General features: G+C 45.6%; 1 protein-coding gene across 3 annotated transcripts in view; it reads right to left on the bottom strand.

Moving 5' to 3' along the window:
* Window positions 1-277: 277 nt before the first annotated feature.
* Window positions 278-27,544, bottom strand: part of LOC147633484 (glycine-rich domain-containing protein 1-like) — a 43,785-nt gene continuing 16,518 nt past the window's right edge. Inside the window, exons 2-9 of one of the 3 annotated variants that reach the window (XM_086806574.1) lie at window positions 5,057-5,168; window positions 4,628-4,897; window positions 4,064-4,213; window positions 3,661-3,972; window positions 2,731-3,287; window positions 1,985-2,109; window positions 1,806-1,880; window positions 278-1,185 (exon numbers count right to left, since the gene is read on the bottom strand). In XM_086806574.1, coding sequence (XP_086662700.1) covers window positions 1,172-1,185; window positions 1,806-1,880; window positions 1,985-2,109; window positions 2,731-3,287; window positions 3,661-3,972; window positions 4,064-4,213; window positions 4,628-4,897; window positions 5,057-5,168 — 1,615 coding nt within the window. In that variant the 3' untranslated portion in view covers window positions 278-1,171. Of the gene's footprint in view, window positions 1,186-1,712; window positions 1,881-1,984; window positions 2,110-2,730; window positions 3,288-3,660; window positions 3,973-4,063; window positions 4,214-4,627; window positions 4,898-5,056; window positions 5,169-27,544 lie in introns of all 3 variants that reach the window. The other 2 variants (XM_086806573.1, XM_086806572.1) reach the window with 2 other exon arrangements.

Raw genomic sequence — 27,544 nt, 5'->3', positions numbered from 1 at the left:
ATTTGGGAGAAGAATACAGACTCTCTTGGATTAGAGGGACTAATGTGTTATCACATTTGACATTGTCATGATCAGTGAGAGAGCTAGCATTTGGGAGAAGAATACAGACTCTCTTAGATTAGAGGGAGTATTGCTTAGCCTAACAGAAAGTTCTCTTGGCATATAACCAGGAGACTCTGCAACCCCCGCCCAACATCAAAAGGGACAAGTTAGAACTTATATATGCCCTTATGGCTCCTCACAAATCCAGTACATGTGTGGGAGAGAAGATCCAGTATAACGTTTTCAAAAACCAGTTTTTTTCAATATGCTGGATTTTCATAATGTCATATATAACTCATGTATAATATTTAAGCAGGTTTTCAAAACTACTTCACTTTCCAAGCAGAAAAGGTTAGGCTTTAGGCTCTCAAATATAATATTCAAGCAAATTTTCAACCAAAAAAAAAAAGTGGAGCTTTGGGCTTTTCACATATGTATGGCTGTTCATTGCGGACAGAAGAGACCAGGGACATAACTTGCTTGGGCTGGCAATGTTGACTGTTCTTTGACCGCCCATCCGTGAAATACCATTTGTATGTAAGCAGCTTTAGGTTAGCGAGATACCTTAGTTTGGCTACCAAAGCGAGGCATGGAGGCCAACCCAAACACATGGTCACCTCCATCACACCGAAAGGATTCAGATGATCCCTTACTGGACATTTCATACAGTCCTTTTGTGCTCCCTGCATAAAGCCAACTCCTGCCCCTATACATTAGGTCACTGGCCCCTTTGGGCAGCACCGCTTTGCTGTCCGCTTCAGCTAAGTTTACCCTCAACACTTCCTCTGGATTCACATACCAAAACATCAGCTCTGATGGTACGTCTTGCCCTCCTCCCATTACTACTGAACCCCAATCCCTCTGCCCCAGTTCCTCCGTATTCTTTCTTCGGTAGAAATAGCGCAAGATCCTCCCTCCCAAATCTGCTACGCTCCTCTGTGTTGCTGTACATATGAGCATGACCAAGACCACATCCTCCTCTGGTAAAACTTCCATAGCTGACATCTTCCAGTTGAAGAGAGCTGTTGCCCTTCCTTGTTGAGCTTCAGCAGTGTACCGCACCAATGTCACAAAGCCTTCTTCCTCCTCTGGCACTGCAGATGGTACCTCATATTGCATGTGGCGCCCGTTAAGAAGCCGAACCTGACAGCATTCGGAAGTTGGCTCTCTCTCTCTCTCTCTCTCTCTCTCTCTCTCTCTCTCTCTCTCATGCATGCATCTGCGATTCTGCGTGCATTCTTCAAAACAGAAACACACACTCATCACTTGTCCATTGACACGCATGATGCATGCATGCATGTGTGTGCATGTTGCAAACACATTAGCTCATCAAATGTTTGCTCTCTCTCTCTCTCTCTCTCTCTCTCTCTCTCTCTCTCTCTCTCATGGCTCAGTACCACATGGAACATTTGTACCACATTGGGTCTTTGAAGACATTTAATACAACTCTATCTCTCTCTCTCTCTCATGCATGAATACACTTGCTAGCCGCACCTGCAATATTCACAGGCACACACAGGTGTGCATGTACACACACTTTCATTACTCTTCACATACGCACGGTGCTTGCATGCATGTGTGAATGTTTCAAACAGCTCACCAAACATTTGCTCAATCGTGTAGCTTATTGCCATCAACACCATTACAAGGATTTTCTATTCACTCAATACCTACAATTCCAAGAGGGTTTCCTTTGACTGAAAATCCCAAGTGTCGCTCCCATTCAAGGTTCTCTATGGGCATCTGTATCGTCAGAGTCTCACCCGTGGAAAATGACCATTTCATTTTATAGTGCTCAAGCTCATCAGCAATGGGTGTTGCAGTGGCGAGAACTTCATCTGCTTTATACACCATCCCCGTTAAAAAGCAAGAGAGGGTCATCACTAGTACATCTATGTATGTCAAAAAATGATGGTCTGAAACTTGAACCCTTCCCAATTACCTGGAGCTATCCCGATAGAGTCAGTGAGATAATTCCATCCTCCTCCATGGACACAAATTATCCTCTCATTCCAGTCAACACCAACAGGTCGCTCATTTTTGCTTCTCCACACACCTGCAGCAACCCTGCTTTCATCCAGTAGTTGTAATCCTTGTAAGAAGGCCACTTGAGAATAACACTTCACATGACACTACTTTACAACTCTGAATTAGAAAAATCAAGTATTTCTTCGTTTTTTATGAAATATACATTTTTTTCTAATTAAAAAATGTGACTTAGAAGTCTCCTTTTCTCTCTCTCTCTCTCTCTCTCTCTCTTGTTTTGTGTGTGTGTGTGTGTGTGTGTGGGGGGGGGGGGGGGGGGGGGATGTGACTTAGTTTTATATTTATAGTCATATTTATATTCATACTTACAGTAATAAATATATTTACATTATATACGTATGCATATACAGGTCCTTTTGTATGACTTCTGTATATGTATGCATGCATGTATGTGTATATGTGGCATTTGAACTTGTACTTCCTTTTGTTTGGTGGGGGGGAGGGGGATGTGACTTAGTTGTATATTTATAGTCATATTTATATTCATACTTATAGTTATAAATATATTTACATTATATGCGTATGCATATACAGGTCCTTTTGTATGTTTGTAAGTACTTCTGTATATGTATGCATGCATGTTATATGTGGCATTTGAACTTGTACTTCCTGATAGAAAAAGCATCCAGCAATGGCACTTACCGAAAACGAATAATGAAGCACTCCTTTCCAGCATGATTTAAGACGGTGTGTGACATCCAGCGGCCTTCTTGTGGTTTGTACTTGTTCAATCTCAGAATCGATTTTGAGAGCATGGCGCCACTATCATCTGTAACTCGACCTGGCAATGCCTTGAGGAGGTAAGGTGCTTGAACTGGAGGTGTGATTGAAGTCAAAATGATCAAAGTGTCTGAAACATGGCTCCTCTTTTTCATAGAAAAGGGTTTCTCACTTGCCAAAAGTGCTTTACTTTCTAGTTCTTTCCAAGTTAATGTGGCTTGTCCCAGCAGCTTAGAAAAGCAAGGGGCTTGAAGGCACTTTGTTGTATGTGACCTGAGCTCTAAAACCAAACCCTTTGAACTAACCTCGCATTGCATCCACCATAGCTTGTGCCATGCCAGGTCATATTTGTAGCTGCGAATTGGCACATCTAGTCGCAAAAACTTGCAAGCTTCCATCATTCGCATACGCACAAACAGGTCATCTGCATGCCCCTGCAGCTTCTCACTACTCTTTGTACTCTTGGCATGAATGCACACCTGTGGATTATAACAAAACAAGTTTTTGCAATGTGTAATGGAGCTTATCCTGTGAGATGTGTGATCCCAGTGAGATCCACCAACAGAATGTTGTTAGACAGGTTTAAGTAGCACCTGCCATGTGCAGGGTAGCACCATCCAGGTGCTAGATAGCAAATTTCCCAGCACTACGACATTTGGAAAGTGTTATTTTAACCTGGCAGGTGCTATATATCAAGGCAACTCGCTCATTAGAACCTGCCAGATACTAGTCAATAATTACTATCTATAAAAATGTAACCCCTCACCTAATCCACAAAAATCATTAGTAGTTAGAATGTTATCCCTCACTTAATCCACAATTAATCATTAACTGTTAGAATATGACCCTTACCTCCACTACATATCTAGGATTAAGAGATCCATGCTTGGTGTTTAGGTCAGTGTTCTGATGATGCCAATTAACTGTGCCCGGTATACTTTCCAACAATGTGTCTGAAGGGGCTAAGGTCCTGACCATGTTAACTTGTTGACACATTGCACCTGCCCTCTCATAGGGCTGTCCAAAAAGCATTTCCCATATTCTCACAGTATGTTCAAAAGCTTGCAGCATGCCATCATCCAATTGTTTCTGAATAAGGGAACTATTAATATCTAGAGATTCACAAATTCTTTCTGTATCAAGTGCATAAGCCACAGGAGAGATCTGCAAGGGAAAAATCTCATGAGGTTTCAAAAACTTAATATTTGCCTCATTAGATTTATCTCTTAACCCCAGCTCAATTATAATATGTTACCTGATGAGTTTTCAACATCAGCAGTATGTCAGATGTTGGCAAGCAAGCTGTTCTCCCTTCTAACTTATGTAACATGTACAAAAAGCACATGTATCTTTCTTTAGCCACCTTTAGGAAATCATCATGATACATGTATGGCTGCTGCAACACCTACACACATTCAAAATTGGCATAATCAAGATCTAATTACATAAAAATGGCTCAAGTCTTTGCCATGTATGGCATCTACGTCCCAAGCAGCTGCAGTTCCTGATAAGACGCATCAGGAACCACATCGTAGTTTTTTGGAATCGTACGGCATCGAAAAACTGCTTTAATTGAAAATCCATAAAACACCACCAAGTGCATAGCCCAGTTGTTAGTAGGGTGCTTGAAGCCCATGCATGAGGTCGCATGTTCAAATCCCTCTGGCCGCTTGAGGTGGTGCCTTGTAAAGATGGGGTGTGTGAGTTGTAATTCTTCACTTAACTTTTTTTTATAAAAAAACCCGTAAAACACTGACAAGGCTATAAGCCTCTAAAAACAGTAAACCCTTTATAAATTGGGCTCAGTCTATGTATGAACCTGGTCATAGAAAGCACTTTGCTGCAAGACAGCTTCAATAAGCTCCTTTTCTTCTGGTTGAGACGGCCTCTGTGTTTGAGAGGTTTGGTTTTTGTGGTTTGCAGGACTATTCTTTTGTGAAACTTCTATTTCAAAAGGCTCATTTGGATAGATTTCATTCCACAGTGATCTGCAGCTTTCCCGTGCGGATCTCTCACTTGAAAGATCCGGAAAAACAGGGACATCGATAATTTTGAAGTAATGTATTTTGCAAAAACGTTGATAAGCCTTCTGCCAATTTCACCCAAATAATAATCATATTCATAAATCCAATCCAATCCAATATTTGTTTTCTTTGGTTGGGTTTTCAAGAGAAAAATCTACATATAATAGCACCAGAAAATCATCTCAAGCCTCAAGAGACTTGTCTGATGGGAATGGGGGACCAACCGGATTCAAACAATGGCATAGCCACACCCATTGGACATCCAAAGGTGGTAATAGATTTTTCCCAGGAACTGATTCTCTTTTTGCAGCAAGCGGCATCCAGTAATTGTGGTACCTGGTCACAACAACATTGCAAATCTAGACACTGTTACTTCATAGTGATATCAGAAACTGACACTAATTGACATTTCCATTTTCCCATATACTTTTTCTCTTCACAAAAGAAGCGAAAAGAGAGTATATAATATGCAGCACAAAAAAAGCCCTCTGCGCCAAGCTGCTTTTCTCGACATTTGGACCATGGAACCCTTTTGACCTGGGGATTGAAGTATCATCTGCCGCTTCAAGTCCCCCATTATGCAACCAATCCCCCACTATGCAATCAATTCCCCACCACCACCACCACCCCCAACCCCACCCCACCCCACACCCAAACACGGGTGCCCATATGTGATCGGTCATCCATGGAGGGAGCAGCCCCACAAAACTGTCCATGGAAACTCATCATGGAATACTAAGAACTTAGAAACATGAGAGCAGCATCAACTCCGAGTAGATGGTATACCACTCTCCAAAATATCAAGCATGGGGCTAATGAGTTGTTGGGTGTTGGACTCACACACTCACACACACAAACCTGCACATTAGGGTTAGGTGCAGGGTAGAATAGCTCACACACAGAAATGAGAGAGAGAGAGAGAGAGAGAGCCAAAAGTGTGGTATCCACAAAATGCAAGTCAACCCTTGCATGTGTGCCACATCCATATAATATAGAAGTACAAAATATTATATGTTAAGAGTGTCCTTTCACACTTGATGTCCAAAGGGAAAAACCACATGGGAAAAAGTGCCCTTGGTTAAGCCCTGTTCACACATAGCACTACAATAAGTGAGCATATGCCTACAAATCCCCCCTGTAGTGGAAGTGTGAACCTGTACAAGGTAGCAGATCACTCTCTGTATGAGAGTAAGCCCAAAGCTTTGCGGAAAGCTTCAAACTTTTCCCGAGGTAAAGCCTTTGTGAATAGATCTGCAACATTATCCTGTGTAGGGCAATAAAATAAACTGATCTCCCCTGCATATAGCCTCTCTCTGACATAGTGATAATGAATCTCTATGTGCTTGGTACGTGCACCATGGCTTATGGAATGTGCCTATGCATGTGATTGACACGTGTCATGGTGTATAGTTGGATATGATATTCCGCTGGGACTTGACGTTATCATGCGCCGAATATCTGGAGGACTTGGCTTTCCGCTGGGACTTGTGCCTTTGTGTACATGCCCGGAAACGCCTGGAGGATTGGCTTTCCACTGGATCTGATATCGCATATACTTGCCTGGAAACGCCTGGTCTTATATGGTTTCATGAACGGAAATTGCTCATGCCAATGCTGCATTGCATAGCATCTTTATGTGCTTGCCTGCAAATGAAATTGCATGCTGTTTTCATGCCTGCATGACCTATGTGTAGTTCCGGGCTAGGAGACGCCCGCCCGTGAACCGTGCGTGTGAAACTCTCTGCTGACATGGTTGTGTGGCATGTGAACAGGTGGTAAGTATTACCCAATCTAGGCTCAAATAGCCTTTAGGACTTGGACAATATTTATGAGTGAGTGCGTTCCCACTTCATTAAAGTTTGGGCGCCCAAAAGTCACTTATAAATTATGACCGCTTCCAAGTTCACACTCACTGAAGTCCCGAGGCGGACAAGACTCAATGTCCAGGACCTGATCCTCCCTTTTTACTCATAAATGGGCATCTCCCCATGTCCCCTCACCTGATTGGACCCCAATTCACTTACTTATTAAGAGAAAAATCGTGTTTTCTCTTCATGAGGATTTTTGGAGGCTGAAAACTCTGTTTTTCCACCATTTCTCTCCATTTCCAAGCTCTCCATAGCCATACCCAACTTGCTAGGGTGTTTTCCAAGCTTCCAAGAGTGTTTCCAAGTGCTAATCACTCTCCTACTCACTCCCAATGACTGAAATTCAGCAAAACAACTCTCATTTTTGCTGTAATTTCTGGTCTTTTTGCTGAAAACCCTAATTTCAGCCTTCCTTTCTCAGGTTGAACCATAGGGGAAGCTTTCCCAGGGTTCCCTTCATCCTCTTGAAGACTTTTGTCGCGAAGGATTGCGGCAAATTGAAGATATCAACACTTCTAAAGCTTCCAACACGAAGGCTTCCGCTTGCAACAACTTCTATGAAGACTGGTAAGCTAATTGGACAATGTGTTGTCATTACTTATTCAGTAGAAGGGCAGGACTCCTTGTTTAGCCGCCCTGTGTAGTATTTCTCTTGTCCTATGTGTTCTTGAAGATGTTGCTACCTTGCTTGGTAGAACATAGAGCCAATGGTAGAGAATATGGGCACTGAAGTCGGGCCGGGCATCAAGGCAGCTCCTTGGTGACCTACATCGACATACCATTGTTTTCTAAATTTTGAATTTCATATGCATTGGCATGGAGGATTTGGCAATGGATGCCCGTGAAGCTATGTATTGAATTTCTCCAATAGTAATACAATTTACTCAAGGGAGGGGTCGGCCGTTCCAGCTCATTGTGTGTCTCTTGTCAATTCAGCAATTTACTTCTTGTATTTGAGCAAGTGTCCTTCAAATCTTCGTGTATTTAAGTGTATTGATTAGCATTGTGTTCAACCAAGTCACAGTAGTCTCTTAATATGGGTTTAGAAAAGCTGCTTGGAGTTCCTTTGTTTGTGGCTCAGTGCTGAGCATGGAGTCTATAGTTTATTTGACATTCATCCATGTGAAACCTTTTTAGCAAACTTTTTATGTACTTAGTTTGCTGCATAACAATTCCATCATCTGTATGCATAAACTGTATGCCATGATAGTAGTGTAAAGGCCCCAAATCTGACATATCAAATTTAGCTTTCAAATCAGCTTTGAAATCTGAAATTTGTGCTTTGCTAGTACCTGTAATGAGCATGTCATCTACATACAAGATGACTATGAGAATATCGGCATCGGTTTGCTTTCAGCTAGACTATTCTCATAACCTTGGCTGGTTAGATGAGCATGTATCTTATCATATCAAGCTCTTGGAGCTTGCTTTAACCCATACAATGCTTTGTGTAACCTGCATACTTTATGTTCCTCACCAAGAACTACAAAACCAATGGGCTGATTTACATATACTGCCTCCTGTAAATCCCCATTTAAGAATGCAGTTTTGATGTCCAATTGATGCACTATCCATCTTTTAGGAGTAGCCTTTAGCCACAAGTCTTGCTTTGTACCTGTCAATAGTACCATCAGACTTTCTTTTGACTTTGTACACCCACTTTGTTCCAATTACATGCTTGCCTTTAGGCAATTCCACAAGATCCCATGTATTGTTCTTCATGATAGAAGAAATTTCAGCTTGCATAGCTTGCAACCAATGCTCATTCTCATGTGCTTCTTCGTAAGAAGAAGGCTCTTCTGAATCAAAGAGACCACCCATTGCTAATGCAGACTCCCCACGATGTATATTCAAAGCATGGCTGGAACTTGCCCTTGTTCTACCGGTGAGTGGAGCTGCAAGCTTGCTTTCTCGCAAAGTTTTCAATGCAAAGTTTTGAACAACCATCTTGGCATTGACTTGGCTGTGTCTATGGCTGTTTGCTCTTCCCTGACAAGATCTTCCACTTCTTCCATAGAAGGGGGCAGAATGGCTGGCTGTTCCACATGTTCTACATGAGGATTTTCTTGTGTTGGGGCTGGCTGATCTGAATCCCCCGTAATTGCAATGGGTAAAAGTCCATCAAACATGTCCTGTATGCCTGTATCACTGCTTCTATACAAGCTGTACATGGGCTGTTCTGAATTTTCAGCAAATACCACATCTCTACTGAAAAAAATCCTTCGTGTAGTTGGATTATAAAGACGGTGTCCTTTGCTCTCATTGATGTAGCCCACAAAAATGCATTTAATTGTGTTGTCATCTAGCTTTGTTCGGAGTTGTTCTGGCACATGTGCATATGCCAAACACCCAAATGTACGCATATAGTCCACTGTTGGCTTTCGGCTATACCAAGCCTCAAATGGTGTTATGGTTTTCAAAGCTTTTGTTGGACACCTGTTCAACACATGAGTTGCACACATTATATCTTCCATCCAAAATTTGTGAGGCAACTTTTGTGCTTTCACCATGCATCTTGCCATCTCCATGAGAGATCTATTTTTCCTTTCAGCTACACCATTCTGCTACGGTGTATAAGGCACAGTACATTGGTGTTTGATGCCCTTTTGAAGCATATAATCCTTGAATGCATTTGACATGTATTCTCCACCTCTATCTGAGCGGAGTGTTTGGACTTTACATCCACACATATTTTCAGCCATTGCTATAAAGTGTCGAAAGCATGTAAACACATCTGCTTTTGCTTTCAAGGGGTAAGCCCAAGCAAACCTGGAGTAGTCATCAATGAATGTGACGAAGTAAAGATGCCCCCTATGGATGGTGTCCGCATTGGACCACATACATCACTATGTATGAGCTGTAATTTACTTTCAGCTCTAACAGCTCCATCTTTGGGGAATGGTTTTCGTTGCATCTTTCCCAAAATACACCCCTCACATACATGTCTTGGTGGAGACTCAAGAGGCGGAATATTATCAACCATATGATGCTTCTGCAAAAGCATCAAACTCTGAAAATTTACATGCCCAAAACGAGCATGCCATAGCTCTGCATCATGCATAGCAGGAGTGTGGGCAGCCACTGTATTTGCATCATAAGTGCGCTTGTCATAGCTGTCCAGCTTATACAAGCCTTGTATCGTATTCCAGAAGTGACTATTTCATAACCCTTTGATGGGTCTTTACCAAACACTTCCCGTCTTCGAATTCAACCTTTAAACCTTGGTCGTTTATGGCTGAGACGGAGAGCAGATTTTTCTTTATCCCTGGAACATACAATACATTTTTCATACATATATTGGCACCATTGGCTACAATAAGTATGACATTACCAATTCCCTTTACTGGATATGTGGTATGATCTGCACATGATACAATGCGGCCATTTGAAGCATAAACCAAGTGCTGAAATACATCTCTGCATGAAGTGATGTGACTCGAAGCCCCACTATCAAAATACCATGATGCATTCTGTCTGTCAGATGTAATGCAAGACATATCAGTGTCTGAAGCACTTGGTGTGTCACTAGTGCATGTGACCAAAAACGTGTATGCTTCCTAGATTACATTAGCTGATTGCTGTGCTTTGTCATCAGAAGAGTCTGCTACTGCATTGCCTGCTTCTTTCCTTTTCTCTTTTGCAATCCGCTTCCTACATTCACTGATGTAGTGCCAGGCTTATGGCAGTAGTGACATTTGCCCTTCTTTTTGGGCTTGTTTGCATCCCCTTTGTCAGACTTTTCACCACTAGAAGAGGGCTATCCATGACCAGCCTTGCTAGACTGTTGTCCCCCATGCCTAAAGCTCTTTGCTTTACCCTTATCCTTGGCTGTAAATGCCTTGTCTCCACCACGGTTGCTCGATAAGTTTGCTCTTGTTTGCTCTTCCTGCAAGAGTAAATCCACGAGCTCTTCAAAAGTGACGGGATCAGCACCTCCTCTGAGTTGAGACAAGTGTGAAAGCCCAAGTAGGAAGGCGGTAAAGAATAAAGAGTGTTGGTGACCATCTGTCTGTCTGGGATAACCTCATCAATGTTGAGCAATTGTTCCTGCAAATCTTTCACTTTGGTGAGATGATCTGCCATGGAGTCACCCTCATCCATAGAAAGAAGATCCAATTGCCTCTTCAAGTAGGCAACTCTTGCCTCATTGCGTACCTGATACATTGCTTCCAATGTGTCCCATGCAAGCTTCGATGTCTTGCAAGAACGAATGTGTGGAATAACAGTCCTTTTCACCGAAAGGGCTATCAATGACATGGCCTCTGCATCTCTAGAGTCCCATCTCTTCTGCTCTTGTGTGGGAGCAGGTTCTACATCAGGAGCTCTTTGAGCACCTCCCCTTTGAGGCGTGGCTGGCTATATGGTAAGTCGACGTGTGTCATCACCACACACAATGCCCCAAAGCCCTTTGGCTACCAGCAAATTACGGATCATGAAACTCCAGAGGGAGTAGTTAGATCCATCCAGCTTGTCCTCCTGGGTGAGCACACCAAATACATCTGTAGCATTCTGTGCCATGTCAACAAAATATACATGCAAGCAAACCAAGCACCAATGTGCACTGCTAGGCAACCAAATGTCCTATGCAAATGTATGCCTGCAAATCAAAGCAAGTGTAAACCTGCACCAAATTGTCCAATTACACACAATGTGTATACATACGCGACAAATCGCAGCTGTAATGCCCAATTACATGCTCCAATCTGAAAATCCCTAATTTTTATGCACTCCAATCGCTTCAATGTGCATCTAACTGGCCAATTTTCACAAAAGCCCCAAATTTCTCCAAATGAAAGAGGTTGAATTTGCTGATTTTGACCTCAATTTTGAAAACTCCCAAATTGCAATTTTCAATTTTCCCTCAAATTGAGAAATCCTCCAATTTGCCTGAATCCTGTACCACCTGCAAGCTTTCAAATCTTCCTGGCAAACCCCCGAAATTTGTCGAATCTGGAGCGGAGTGCCTGCAAAGCTTATTTTGTTTACTTTGTTTCATTTATATGTTTGCTGAAACAAAGGTACCTGCACGTGTGGGCAGTTCTGATGCACAGTCGGGAAGACCAAGGTGAGGATGGGCGTTGGAGGGAGTCGTTGCAGCTGGGCAGGTGTCGACGAGGGGAAGCACTTGGAGCTAACGCGGGTGCGTGTACCTGGCAGCCAGATGAAGTCGTGCAGAGGTTGCTGGAGCTGCAGGTGTCGGGCCAGTCACATAGGCGGGCCCAGGTGCAGGTGTCGGGCCCCAGTTAGAGGCGGGCGAACAGCAGACGGAGGCCGCGCTGGGCAAGTGTCGTGCCACCAGGAGTCTGAGCGGGTGGCAGGGAGCCATCATAGGTGCACCAGAGAGGCGAATGTTGGGCAGGCGGTGGCGAGCGCTGGGCACGAACAGAGGCACAAGGCGAGCGCGCAGGTCGGAGCAGGTTCGCGGGGACTTGGTGTCGGAGTCGTCAACGCAGGACGGACGGCGGCCGGAGCAGGAACGGCGACGACGGGTCGAGGCGGAGCAGAGAGGGCAGCTTGAACAGAGGACCGACGGGAGTCGACGGCCGGAACGGAGGGGCGACGCCAGACGGCAGGTGCCTCTGGGCGGCGGCGGAACTAGGCGCTAGAGATGGAAGAGCCGCCCGCGAGATGGTGGGCTCCCCACTAGTGCCGCCCGTTTTTGGTGGCCGGACGGTGGAGCAGCGACGGAATCGACGGACGGACGGTGACGGAAAAACACAGTGTCGACGGAAATTCGCAGGCCTTCCAGCAGCACAATTTCAGGGCCAGCTCCCAGCTCCCAGCTCTGATACCAATTGTTGGGTGTTGGACTCACACACTCACACACACAAACCTGCACATTAGGGTTAGGTGCAGGGTAGAATAGCTCACACACAGAAATGAGAGAGAGAGAGAGAGAGAGAGAGAGAGAGAGAGAGAGACAGAAGTGTGGTATCCACAAAATGCAAGTCAACCCTTGCATGTGTGCCACATCCATATGATATAGAAGTACAAAATATTATATGTTAAGTGTTCTTTCACACTTGATGTCCAAAGGGAAAAACCACATGGGAAAAAGTGCCCTTGGTTAAGCCCTGTTCACACATAGCACTACCATAAGTGAGCATATGCCTACATGAGTATCGCCAAGAGGTCTCCCTCAGCTATGTCACGTGGAAAGGTAGCTCGATGGCGGCGGAGGATGTCTTGGATCTGGAGCTGATGAGAGAGAGATTGTATTAAGCGTCTAACAAAGACCCAAAGCGTCAAGCCCCCATTGTAACAGACCCGGCGATTAAGTATAAACAAAAAGGAAAACACACAAAGACTCAAGCATCTAGCTCACCGCCCAGCCATAGAGCCATTCACGCCTCACCCCTAAGCACAGGTGGTGGATAGTAGCATCAGAGACATAGCTCCACGTGCAAAGTCCCTGGCGTCCCATACCACTAGTACACACCCATCGGACGTAAGCACAGAGTAGTCTCAAGGCCTCAAGTCTAGGTCTAAGGAGCTCTTGCTCAAACCGACTCATAAAGTGACTTATATAGGCCTCCTATAAACTAGGAGCCAAATATAGCACGTCTCATAAAAGCTACTAACCCCCATTTAAGATGCCTTACAAGTTACCCCTAGGCTAAGGTTAACCTAGCTTGAAGGTCTTAACCCTGGTTAGCCTTGGGACATAACATACTTCCCCTATCACATTCTCCAGATCTAACAAGCAGAGAGCATACGTCCAAACCTCTCCTGGTTTGATCGTTTCTCACCCCGGACAGCCCTTGGATTGAGGCTCAGATGGCCACAAGCCGCACTAAGATCAGCTCCATCAAGAGTGGAGACTTCTTCTAGTGGACATGGCCTCACCACCGCACATCCAAAGGCTTAGAGGATCGAATGGAACCATTGTTTCTGAACCACCCCAGGTTCAAGCCATAGCCATTGGCTTCTTCGATTCCCTCCTCACTGCAAAGCCTAGCTCCCTGCTGGTATAGGATGTGTGAGAGACGATCTGGCAACATACGGGTGAGGTGGTCCCACCGGCTCTTCGGAGCTTCTTAATGACGCTCTTCTCTTCTGAGGAGATTGCATTTGCAAGCATTCCCTAGGGGCAAGTGCCTAGGTGATGATGGGCTTCTCATTCCCTTGTTTCTTTGTCACTAGAAATTCATGGAGAGCCGCTTCCACGCGGCCTTCAATGAGATATGATTTCTAGATCCATGCCAAAGAGACTGGCAGAGGGTTCGATTCACTCGATCCCCGAGGAGGAAGGTGACACATTTGAGATTCAACATTGGAGACCTATCGCCCTCTTCGGGACAGCCTACAAAATCCTAACCAAAACCATCAGCCATCGACTGCAGGCTCTCACATGCACTCTGCACTCAGTGCATGGTGACAAACTGGCTCATCATCAACAGTGCAACATTTGTACATTATTAGAACCCAGTAGGATGATATTTGTCGTACGCCGTGACCCCATTGTACATCCTCAATCCAGGATAAGTTAGGCACGAGCTACGTAGGTCATTCCTTAGCCTTAGCGGGTCAGTCAATCAGTCAAGTCCCTTAACCCACTTGGAGAGAATCATTCATGCATGTAGAGTCAGTAGAAGCCTTCGAGTTTGCATCAGAAGCACTCTGCATCCTGCATAATATGCATTCATATGCCTGTGCATCATTTAGAACATCCCAGAAGCCTTAGGGAATTTACTAGGATTTATCTGGTGTTTTTCCCATATTTTATGGTATTTATTTAGCATTTATTGTCATTTATAAACATAAACTTTATTAAATAAATGACCAGCCAACTTGACCAGCCCCTAGTTAGTATAAATAGGCTTGCATAGGGCTTAGTTCATCATTCAGTCTTCAGAAGCTAGGCGCCTTCATCCTCAGCCTTAGGAGCATCCATGCCTTCAGCCCTAGACTAATCCAGCCCTATTGGAGCTTTTGTGTTTGCTTCTCCAGCCAGGAGGTCTTGCGTTTTGCTTCCAATCAGCATCTACAGTTCAACGCAGCAGTCCAACGCTGCAGTCCAAGCACACTACAGTCCTTGCAGAGCTAGGCACAGCCATTCAGGACATAGGCGCCTGCATTCAGCACCTTTTCAGACCCCATTTTAGCAGGCATCTCTGCGTTTTGTGCATATACCATAGCCAGCAGGTGTTCAGTTCAGTCCAGCCCTGCGTTTATAGTTCCACAGCAGTCCTACCTTGCATTTTCAGTCCTACAGCAGTTCCTCCGCCTATGTGCATCATCCATACATGCTTCAGTCATCTGGTGAAGGTAACACATCATTCATAAGCATTTTCAGCATATTTACATAGCTTAGAACAGTCCACCGCAGTCCCTTCTCAGCCTCACGTGTGCAGCCCTTCCTCATGCCCTTGGGAAGAGCGCATAGGCTCGAGATCAGTTCATTGAGGTGTTTCTACAGCCATGTACAGTTCAGCCAGGCTTCCGATCCTCCGAGATCTTGCGTTTGGCTTATCTACAGTCCACAGTCATTCTCTCTAAAGTAATAAAGCAAATACTATCTCGTTATCGTGATAGGGGGCCCTTCAATGGGTAATTTGGGACCCAATCTCGTGTACAGTTCTCATATATCTCTCTCTCATCTCTTTAAAGTTTGAAGTATTAAAATGGATTGCTAAACTCACGAAACTCAGGATACAGAAGACGGTGTGAGCATTTGTGTGACAAGATCCTTCAATACAAAGACTTCCGCTGCATATTACATTGGTATCAGATTCAGACTGTCCACACACACCGTATCCTAGTGTGGGGGCATCCTTGGATGGTTGGATACATCCTTTAGCATCATGTCTACAAAAGAGAGTACTCACCAGCCGGAAGACGTCTCCCCCGAAGGAGACCATGTTCTTCCACCTACAGCAGACACCATAGCTCTTCTGAGAGCTCAGAACCAGTTGCTCATGGAGCATCTCCAACTCTTGGAGGCAGTAGCAGCACGTCCTCCTCCGCCTCCAGCAACACCCGACTACATCTCCCTCTTCTTTCAGATGGAACAACAAAGGAGAGAGGATGAGGCCCGAAGGAAAGAAGAAAAAGCAGAAAGACGGGACTATGAGGAAGCCCAACGCAAGATCGACGAAGATTGGCGTCAGGCTGAACTCGCCGCTCGGGAACACCAATGTGAGCTTGATCGAGAACGTATATTACTCGAGCACCAACGGGAAAAGGAGGCCATACACTTGAGGTATCAGCAGCTCTCCTCAGTCTCCCCAGTCATAGGTGTCACCAGCCCGTAGTCCGCAGCAGCATCAACCACCGTCGTTTGCAGTCAACCAAACTTCAATAAGTATGATGGTAAGTGTGATCATTCATCAGTTAATCAATTTATTCATCAGTTTAATGCTCATTTTCCATTAGCTAGGATCACAGACCCACAAGATAAAGTCCACTGAGCGGCTCCCCATCTCACTGGTGAAGTAGTCACTTGGTGGCAACATTGGTCTAGTATTCATGCAGACCAGACCACACATGTCACAGCCTTTGATTGGGACATCTTTGTCCATGACCTGAAGACCGGATTTCTCTCGCCCCAGTACATGACTGGTCTGAAAGATGAGTTCTATGGACTTAGACAGAACGGATCCCCAGTGCTTCAGTTTTCCGGAAAGGTTATCACTTTAGCACAGCACTTACGGCTATCTGCGCAGGCCAAGATGGAGCAATTCATTCGTGGATTGGATCCTAACATTCGGTTCACAGTTCGTAACTTTGAACCTAGCACATATGACCGGGCTCTGAATCTCGCTCAGAATGAAGAAATGAAGATGAACGGAGGCAAGCCCAAGCAGTCATCACAGTCCAGTACCAAACCCCAACAGGGGAAGGGTAATTCGTCTTCTAAAGACACTAAGACAGACAACAGTCCTAGCTCTAGTTCAGGGGGTAAGGAATCCAAGCCTAAGAAAACCCTTGAGGAAAAGGCTCAAGCAGGCATTACTGGAGGTTATCTTCCTCCAGAGGAGCAAAAGAGGTATCAGTCAGAAAACAGATGTTTTTACTGTCACATCATAGAGCATGGTAAGAAGGATTGTCCAATAAGGCAAGCAGAGCAAGCCTCCAAAGAGCCTTCTGCCACAGTTGCCGCAGTATCCCCCGCTCCTCCAGACCCGCCTGCTACCACCAATGCAGTTCAAATCTTACCTTCTATGCATTCCATGCCATCCATGGTACTTGATGCTAAGCAGGAGGGTGAGGCAACAACCACACAGAAAAGCCTGATTCGAGCTTATGGCTCTGCCAAGGACAGACAGTTCATAATCCTTTTTGACATCGGCAGTTCTCAGGATGCCATCTCTCCCCAGTTGGCTACCAACATGAGTTGTACCTTAGTGCACTATCATTTGGAGGTAGACGGGTTTACACCTGGTCTTCGCACCCACATATCTCAACAGGCACAATAGTTTTCTTTTCAAGTTCAAAAGGCCTCATTCCAACGAGATTTCATTGTCTCTCCTCTTTTGGAATGTGACATGATCTTAGAAATCCAGTGGTTTCGTCAGTATGAACCTATTCCCAATTGGGGACAGGACACCTTTATCATCTCTAAAGGTTTTCCTGAGCTTGTCATGATTCGGGGAGATAGGAGCATTCCTGGCGTTCCTATGATTTCTCATCTCCAGGGAGTAGAAGGAGCATTGATTTATGCTCAGACAACTTCCGTTGTCTCATCATCTTCAGTCTCTCAGTTGGCAGATCTCCTTTCTCATTCAGACATTTTTAAGGATGATCTCCCCCCCAGTATCCCACAGTTAGCAGAACCTCCTAACAAGTTTCCCTCTTGTCTTTCCAAGACTTTCAAGGGCAAGCTAGAACAGCAGTTAGTTCTCAAACATTTGAAACCTGTTCCTTATGGATGCATTTTCACAGTCACCGCAGACCACCCAGCACTTAAGTGGCTCCCGACAATGCCAAGTGCCCAGTGGAGTGATCAGCACACTAGACAGGGTCATCTCTTTCACTAGGTTGGAGGAATAATCAAGTAAATCCCTGGTCAGCATAACCTAGTAGTAGATGTTCTTAGTAGGAAGACCAGCATCCAGACCAGTCAGGAGTCTACCATTCTCAACATCTCTGGAAAAGATTTAAAAAGCATAGAAGATCAGTATGTCGATTCCGCAGAGTTTGGTACTCAATCTAGTTTGGCCCTCAATTTTGAGCCTGCTCATTATTCAGTTCACAGACACGCAAGTAAGTTGAGACGAGATATCCACTTCAAGGAAGAGGATAGGGTCTATCAGTGCATCATGCAACAAAGATTGAAACAAGTGGGCAAACGTTGTCCCAAGCTTTCATTCCGTAGTTTTAGCCCTTTTCCAATAGTCAAAAAGTTAAGTGATGTCTCCATGAAGTTAAAGTTGCCTACCAATTGGACAATGCATGATGTTTTCCGTGTTTCTTCGCTAAAACCATCTATTAGTCCAAAAGTGTTTGATGTTTCAGATGAACAGTAGCTAGAGGAGATAGACGAAGTAGAAGTTATCGAGCCCGAGCAGATCCTTCTTCATCGATGGAAGCATGGTTCCAGTCGACGGATACTTCAGTTCTATACGAAATTCCGAGATCGAAGTACCCACAAAGCCGTATGGCTAGACGAGGAGTTCTTCCAAGAGTACCCCCAGTTGTTGGCGGACTACTTGGAAGCCATGAACCTGCCGCCAAGCTAAGCAGGAGGGAATGTCACATGCACTCTGCACTCAGTGCATGGTGACAACCTGGCTCATCATTAGCACTGCAACATTTGTTCATTATTAGAACCCAGTAGGATGATATTTGTCGTACGCCATGACCCCATTGTACATCCTCAGTCCAAGATAAGTCACGCACGAGCTACGTAGGTCATTCCTGAGCCTTAGCGGGTCAGTCAGTCAGTCAAGTCCCTTAACCCACTTGGAGAGAATCATTCATGCATGTAGAGTCAGTAGAAGCCTTAGAGTTTGCATCAAAAAGCACTTTGCATCCTGCATAATATGCATTCATATGCGCATCATATAGAACATCCCAGAAGCCTTAGGGAATTTACTAGGATTTATCTGGTATTTTTCCCACATTTTATGGTATTTATTTAGCATTTATTGTCATTTATAAACATAAACTTTATTAAATAAATGACCAGCCAACTTGACTAGCCCCTAGTTAGTATAAATAGGCTTGCATAGGGCTTAGTTCATCATTCAGTCTTCAAAAGCTAGGCGCCTTCATCCTCAGCCTTAGGAGCATCCACGCCTTCAGCCCTTGACTAATCCAGCCCAATTGGAGCGTCTGCGTTTGCTTCTCCAGCCAGGAGGTCTTGCGTTTTGCTTCCTATCAGCATCTACAGTTCAACGCAGCAGTCCAACAGCATCAGCAGTCCAAGCACACTACAATCCTTGCAGAGCTAGGCGCAGCCATTCAGGACATAGGCGCCTGCATTCAGCACCTTTTTCAGGCCCCAATTTAGCAGGCATCTCTGCGTTTTGTGCATATACCATAGCCAGCAGGTGTTCTGTCACCAATTGGCCGACCATTTGGTCCATCTCCAATTTTTGCGTCTCGTTCACTTGAGGCCAGGCCGGTGTCTCGTGTGAAGAGGCCAGTATTTTGCTGACATGGACGAGAGCCAGACTGGTGCCACCCGTGTGTTAGCAGGATGGTGTCGTATGGACAGGAGCCAGACTAGTGCCGCCCGTGTATGACCTGGACTGTGTTCGACCCATGGGACTGTCACGCCATGGAAGAGCCAATATTCGTACTGTGTTTTGCCTATGGGACTGTCACACCATAGGGAAACTCGTGCCTGGAACTGTGTCTTACCTATGGGACTGTCACTCCATAGGAAGACCAGGTTTTTATGTTTTATGTCGTGCCAGTTTTGTGCCGACAGATATTTTGTACTTGTTCCATGAACGGGAGATATGTCCATGTTACTATTTGCACATGCACACATATTTTGCATGTTTGAAACTGTTTTCGCATGACATGTATTTTTGTGTTTGCCTGCTTGACGTGTTACTTACTGAGCGGGGACGCCTGCCAGTGAGTCGTGAAGTCTGCTCTGTATTCTGACGAGTTTTGGTGCATGTGAACAGGTGGTAAGTATGTCGTACATGTTGTTTTAATGCTTCATATTCTAACCTTTTATTTTATAAGGTTAGGTGTTCACATTTATTTAAAAGTGGGCACCCACTTAGGGGCCAAGGTGGGGAGCCCCACTTTAAGTGAGTGTGGGGGTGGGCATGGTCACCTACCCATACTCCCCACCCACATGCAAGCGTGGAGTAAACTCCACTTTAATTTTATTAAAAAAAGGGGGCTCCCTTCTTCAAGCGTCATCATCATCGCTTCCACCCTTGTACGTGAAATCACCCGGCGATCACCTTCTGGCGTGGAGAAGACTATTAGGTGACCAGCTTGCTATCTCCAGCAGGCGATTTCCTTTGCTTCTCTACAGGCTGCGCCTGCCACATTCAGCAGGCTGCGTTTCAGCCTACAGGCGGCAGCTGAGCCTTAACCAACCAAGGCAACCAGGCGGTGTTCATCAGGCTGCACGTATCCTCCAGCAAGCTGCTTCTCCAACAGGCGGCTACCTCCCCGGCACAACGGCTGCACTCCCATACAGGTGGCTGCGCCTGTTTTCCTTCAGGTTGCTCTGCCTACACAAAGGCGGCTGCCACCACCTGAAGGCTACACTTCAGCTCTGCTACAGCCGGCTGCTTCTCCAGGCTATCTCCTCTTCAGGCTACAGCCAGGCGACAGTACCTGCAGGCTGCCCATCCTCTCCAGGCTGCGCCTGTTTCACCTGAAGGGCTGCCCACCATCCTCATAGGTGGCTGCCCTTTTCTCTTGCAGACTACTGTGTATATGTACACTCTTCATAACAGGCTGCTCCTCCACACAGTAGCCAGGTCTCTCTCCTCCCTTGCAAGTGGGTACTCCTCTCTCACAGCAGGCGGCTGTGGACTCTTGCGGTGGTGGTACATCCTCTCCACTGGCGTTCTACAAGGGGACTTCGCATCTCCTGGATGGCTTCATCATACCACGAGTATTGGTTTTCTATCAACCATCCACAAGTAAGTGAATTTCAGATTTAAGTAAAGTATTTTGTATTTAAATCTGGTAAGGGATTCCCGACTCCCTATACGGTCAACACCCGTTCGGTGCCGGGTTGTCCAAGCTCTATTGGAGAACCTCGGTCCAAAGGTGCTGAGATCGGGAGAGCCAGGCGTTAGTACGAGAGCGCCTGTCTGTGCGTGGTCTCGGAACACCAGTGTGGCGCTCTCCGCGGAGTCCAGTGAAAGCACAGGACCGTAGAGATTGGACCACACTAGTGGTCGTACTGCTTCGAGCTTCTACATCGAAATTCGACTTCGAGCCTATTTGTTTGGTACTGTTTTCATATGTACATGGACATCATCTGGTTCTTGGAACCCATGGAGCATTGTATTCATTAAATACTCCCAATAAATATATCATATATTGAGGGGGGGGTCGGCCCGTTCCAGCCCCAGTGCTGGTGTCCATCTTTCCATTTCATTTCATTTAAATTTCAAGTTGTATTAAGTTGTCCATTTCAAATTTGTGGTTTTAAAGTTGTGCTATTAAGCGTGTGGGTGTCCAACGGAGTTTTTCCCACTTGACGGGATCGGTTTCATGTTCAGTTCAGTCCAGCCTTGCGTTTACAGTTCCACAGCAGTCCTACCTGCGTTTTCAGTCCTACAGCAGTTCCTCCGCCTATGTGCATCATCCATACATGCTTCAGTCATCTGGTGAAGGTAACACATCATTCATAAGCATATTTACATAGCTTAGAACAGTCCACCGCAGCCCCTTCTCAACCTCAGGTGTGCAGCCCTTCCTCATGCCCTTGGGAAGAGTGCATAGGCTCGAGATCAGTTCATTGAGGTGTTTCTACAGCCGTGTACAGTTCAGCCAAGCTTCCGATCCTCCGAGATCTTGCGTTTGGCTTTTCTATAGACCATAGTCATTCTCTCTAAAGTAATAAAGCAATACTATCTCGTTATCGGGATAGGGGGCACTTCAGTGGGTAATTTGAGACCCAATCTGGTGTACAGTTCTCATATATCTCTCTCTCATCTCTTCAAAGTTTGAAGTATTAAAATGAATTGCTAAACTCATGAAACTCAGGATACAGAAGACGGTGTGAGCATTTGTGGGACAGGATCCTCCAATACGAAGACTTCCGCTGCATATTACACAGGCCCACCTCCTAGATCTAATCCATGGCACGCAGACAGGTTTTATCTAGGATAGGATCAGCCTGGATAATATCTTCACCTTTTGGGAGGCCTTCGCCACCACCCATCTATGGCAGCAGGACTCAACGATTCTCTTGCTGGATTTCAAGAATGCCTTCAACCAGGTGGATTGGGGCTTTTCTCAAGGGGACTATGTACAATATGGGTTTTCCCCGCCACCTCAATCCAAGGTGTCTCTGCCCTCTACTTGGCCTCTCATAGTCGGGTCTAATCTAGGGCACTTGAGGTGATAGATTTCTACTTTCTCACTTAGCACGCCAAGTTTGTCCTGTTGCGCCCTTTCTCTTCCTTTTTGTAATAGAGACGATGACCAGTATTTTAGCTTCCCAAGAGACCGGACTACAGGGCCTGAAGCTTCTTATCAAATCTCAAGAGGAGCTCCTCGATTTAGAGTTTGGAGATGATAGAGTGGCCTAGAATCTCCAGAGGCTTGCGCATGGAGTTGAGATCTTTTGACGGGCCTCAGGAGCATAGATCAATTGGCAAAAGTCATGCGGATTTTGGGTTAGGTCATCCCCTACCCCGGCTTGGTGCCCAATTGAGTCCTTCCAATGAATTCCGAGGGGTACCCCAATGCATTATCTTGGCTGCTAGGTCGGCATCGACATCACCTCAGAGCGGCAACTTGCCCTCCTCCTCCTAAGCATTCGAAAGAGGCTGAAGCTTCTATACTCGAGCACGACCAGGCTCTCACTCGTCGGTTAAGTAGTGGTATACCAGGTCCTTCTCGCTACCATGTGGTACAGCACCTCTTGATGGGCCTTTTCTAGGGCATGTATTGGCCAGGCACAACAGTTGATCCAAAACTTCTTTTGGGCAGGCAGCAAAGGCACGCCAGCACAGGCCAAGGTGGCTTGGAGAGTCATCATTCAGCCTCACCACAAAGGCAGCCTAGGCATTATTGATCCTTCTATGCAGAGCACAACCCTTTTGGGCAAGCTGATCATCAGAGGCCCCCTCCCAGGTGGTGAGCCCTAGAAGGACTTTCTCATCGCCGCACTCCAATCCTTGGCTCCCGAGCTCGCGATGGATCTTCACAGAGATGAGGACCCATGGCTTGAGTCCAACCTTCAAGGACCGATTTGCCACCAACCTCTTCCGAGCTCGGGATCAAAGTGGCCAGAGGGAATTGTGGAGATTATGGTTATGGGAGGGCTGACCACCACTGATGTGGCTACAATTGTCAAATGTATTTTGAGTTTCCCATGTTTATTCCCGAGAATGGAAATGTCTTAGGAGGGAAAGTATGTTATGTACCTAACGCTAATCCTTGGGAGTGGCCTGATCCGGAAAGGTTAGGGGAGCCCTAGGATTAGGGAAAGCGGGCTGTGACTACTAATCTTGTTGGTTGTGTTTAGGGAGATCTTGGAGGGATCTTACACTTGGTATCAGAGCCCGTTGCCTCACCAACTGACCCAATTTGGGTTGCTTTCTTTTCTTTTCTAGACACGATGTCCCCATGTCGATTTTTGTCACATAGGGTGGCTCTCCCCTTGTGGCCTTTGCAGTGGGAGCCTAGGGAGACAGTTGCAGCCATGTCATTTCACTCCAGAGAGGGACTTCCCCACCACATCCGGTGAGGATAGCCAGTTTTCACAAGCGCACATGGCACGTTGACCCCTTGCTTCTCAAGGTTGTAGCAACCCCTCGTGGCATGTGTGGCTCCCCGTAGCCTAGCTATAGTGGGACCCGGAGAGTGGCACTAGTGCGACCCCACCATTCGACCGGAGGCACTAGGCATTCCTTTTCTTCAGTACACCGCCAGGCCAGGACTCACATCTTGCTACACGAGATAGACTGCACCCATGAACCCTCTAACTTGGCAATCCCGGAGCATCTCCTCGGATTTCCTTTCAAAACTTTGGCACCGACTTTGGGAGAGTTTTTGACTACGGAAGATGACCCTCTTTCTGTGGCTTTCAGCTCACTGCACCTTGCAATTGGCACATGGTTGGTTATCCCAAGTCGGCCAGCCACATGCCGCCTCCCACGGGCCTCAACAATATTGCCTTTGGGATTGTCCAAAAGTGATATAGATCCAATGGAGGGTCCTCTACCTATTTACCTCAAAACTGGGCACCCTAGCCTCGACCACGAAGTCTAGAGAGACTACTCTCTACGAGGACTGAAATACCCTTGGACGGGGTTGACCACAATCTTGTCACACTTAAACTATTAATACTAATAAACAAGATGAATTGATACAACACCAAACAAGATAGCAATGCTGAAATTTAGACGATACAAATAGGACTGTTAGATGACACAAACAAAATCATGAGGTAGCAGGCTAGCTCACCTCCCCCAGCCGTGACTAGCATCCACGGATCTCCCCCAAGCCAAGGCTAGGGCTCTTGCACAATCCCATAGGCCTGTGCCTAGCTCCGGTGTCCCATTATCCATACCACCGAAGCCTACCCAAAGGCCTTCGGCACACCAACCTATGTACTCGCCATGTGCACGACATGAGCATGTCTTCTCTCCTAGTCTCCAAGCCACAACTTCAATGGTGCATCCACACAACTATGTGTCATAATTAGCCCTCACTTATATAGTGATAACTACAACATAAATAGCTAACTTGCTATAAACATCAAAACTAAAAAATGAGCAATAACTCTAACCAGCATAAACAAAGAGTTTAGAATCACACCTACCACCTGTCTACAACCCACAAGCAAGGTCAGAATACAGATTCACACACACAGTTCCCGAGAGAGCATCCCTTGCCCATAAACTATACATACAAATCTTGCATGCAGTAAAAAATCTCAAGTGCGAAAACAGTTCTAGGAGAGGCATAGACCATCTCATATTCTGCAAGTGCTGAAAGTCCAGGGCTGTAAACAAGCCAAGTGAAGGACCAAAGCACAGTGGAAAGGTGTAATTGAAAAATATCTCAGCCAAGGGAGCTGTCCAGGTCAAGTCAATTCAGTCCAACTATTTACAGCCAGCATTCTATCATTCTACTCATTCAATAAAGCAAATACACCATACATGGTGGGGGCCCTTCAAAGGCAAGACCCCAGAAGTGTATTTGTCTCCTCTCTCTCTGCACTCTTATCTTCTTTACATTATGCTATTCATTGTAAAGAACCAAGGGCTGAAAGTATTTATCAACGCATAATCCTCGTCTGTAAGCTTCCACATGTTACATTGGTATCAGAGCGTCGGGTTTTGACGGCAAGCTGCAATTTTTTTTCTCATAAGGGCGTGGAGATCATTGTGAAGAACCCCATCATCATCTGCGTTTTCTCCATCAAGACTGATTCTGTACCAAATAGCTCTTGTGTGTGCAAGGGGCGCTCAGCCAAAGGGCAAGGAGGGCCAGACACACCAAATAGAGGGTGGACAGAGCAAGCAAGCAAGGAAGACTATTGGTGCTTCAAACGCAGCCAGACAGGAGTGGAAGAAGGCGAATCAGGGGGATCTAGCAGTGGGCACTCAAAGGCCAGATCTGGGAGAATAAACACAGCAGAAGGGCGCCTCCCAAGGGATGCTTACTACAGGCATGCTAGTTTGTGGATGGAGGGGCAGATAGGCCATCATTTTAAACATTTGGGTATATGTGGCCGAGCCAATTGGCTACACCCACCCTTCCTCCATCGTGCAAGGATGAAACCTTTGCCCAATCCTTGACCACAAAGGTGTGTTTGTTTTCTTCAAGTGAATCTGCGGCAGGAACAGAACATGGAATTTCAGCAAATGTCAAAGAGCTCTTTGGTTTCTTGGAAGAAAGGATGGTCAATCAACCTCGATCTCTACAAGAGCCTAATGGCAACATATAAGATAGAGGGGAATGAGGAGATTATCCAGCAGTTGGAGAGCCAATTGGCAGCTTGCCGGCAAGAGATCCAAGTAAGAAAGGTATAACAACGGTACGTCCATCCATAGATGAAGCTCAAGAGGTGGGAGCGTTCGAGGATGCCGGAAGGCTTTCAAGAGAGAAAGCAGTATCGGTGACAAGTCCCCAAGTAAGTGATAGTTCTGGAGAACGAGCCCAAGGAGCAGACATTACCAGGCTTGGAGGTAATCCAAATAGATGGAGAACAACCCGTCCATTTCTGTTTCCAAGAACAAAGAGGAGTCAATAACTTCAGATTTGTCTCTCCAAATCCATTGAGGAGGAGGATGAGATGAGCGATTCCGCAATGGTGTCCACCATGCTAGCTGAACATCCACAGAAAGAGAGGCTAGTTCTAGTGCCCGCAGTTCCCAAGGAGGTAGTGGCGGAGACAGCATAGCAGGTCCAACAGCCATGCCATTGGAGTTCGGACTGGTGTAAGGAGCAAAGAGAGAGTTCGCTATACGTTCCGTACCAGGTTGGAGCGATGGAGCATCAGTTGCACCCGTGCTCCAAGTTAAGCAGAAGTGAATGTCACGTGCACTCTAACAAGTGTGACATTGACATGCTTCTACCCATTGGCCAACTCAAAGGTCGAGTACAGTGTTTTCAAAGCTTGACCTAAAAAGTGGATACCATCAAGTACGAAGGGGACATCCCCAAGATTTCAACCTTCCACACTGAATGGTCATGCCCTTCAGCCTGACGAATGCCTCGGCAATATTTAACCGCATGATGATGCGTGTGTTCAAGGACTTGATCGGAAAGTGTCTTCATTTTCTTGGATAACATACTAGTTTACTAGTTTTTTCAGCTACAATTGAGAGCAACATGACATTGATGTCGAAAAATGATGAAGTTGCCAGAAAGCAACGAGCTTTATGTCAATGAAAAGAAATCCGAATTTTATCTATTTGAGGTTCATTACCTTGGATACATAATAAGTGCCAAAGGCATCCCCACGGACTGCTCCAGGCTTTCAAGGACATCAAGGTTGCTTTATCACAAGCCCCTTGTTTATCTCTTGCCTCGTGGGATAATCCATTCCAAGTAATCATCGATGTGAGTAACATCGCCATTGGAGCTATGTTACAACAGAATGGTCATCCAATAGCTTACATGTCTCGTAAGTTGATTCCTGTAGAGCAGAATTACTCGGTCTATGATCGGGAACTCCTAACCATGATTCAAACCTTAAAGCATTGGAAACATTTCCTACATGGGCACGATTTTGAGGTTTGCACAAATCATTAGACTTTGAACTAGCTTCAGACGATGCCAAGTGCACAATGGAGTGACCCCAACAATACCACTAGAGCTAGATTTTCTAGCGATTCGGTGGTATGATTGAGTATCTTCCAGGCAAGACCAACCTAGTGGCTGATGCATTAAGCAAGAAAGGAACAATGTCCTACATCTAATCCACACGGATGGAGCTCATTGGTGCAGGACTAGCAAAATGAAGCACAAGTACGTGGATTCTAATGAATTCAGTACTTGGTGAAAATAGGCATTAGATGCCACAAGACCATGTCATTTCTTGATACGAGATGGTTGGCTTTTCTACAAAAGTCGACTCTATGTCTTGAAGAAGTGTAGAGTGACAATTCTCCATGACACCCTTGATGCCGTCACTTGTGGTCATAGGGGCATGAATTCAACATTAGAGAAAAGCAAGAGGCAATTCTATTGGCCCAAAATGAGGTGGAACGTGCTCACATATGTGCAATA

This window comes from Cibotium barometz, chromosome 12 (assembly GCF_041138505.1).
Source record: "Cibotium barometz isolate CiBa-2024 chromosome 12, ASM4113850v1, whole genome shotgun sequence".
NCBI classification, from domain to species: Eukaryota; Viridiplantae; Streptophyta; class Polypodiopsida; order Cyatheales; family Cibotiaceae; genus Cibotium; species Cibotium barometz.
Note: the sequence above shows the minus strand (reverse complement) of the source record. Positions and strands in the feature narration are given on the sequence as shown.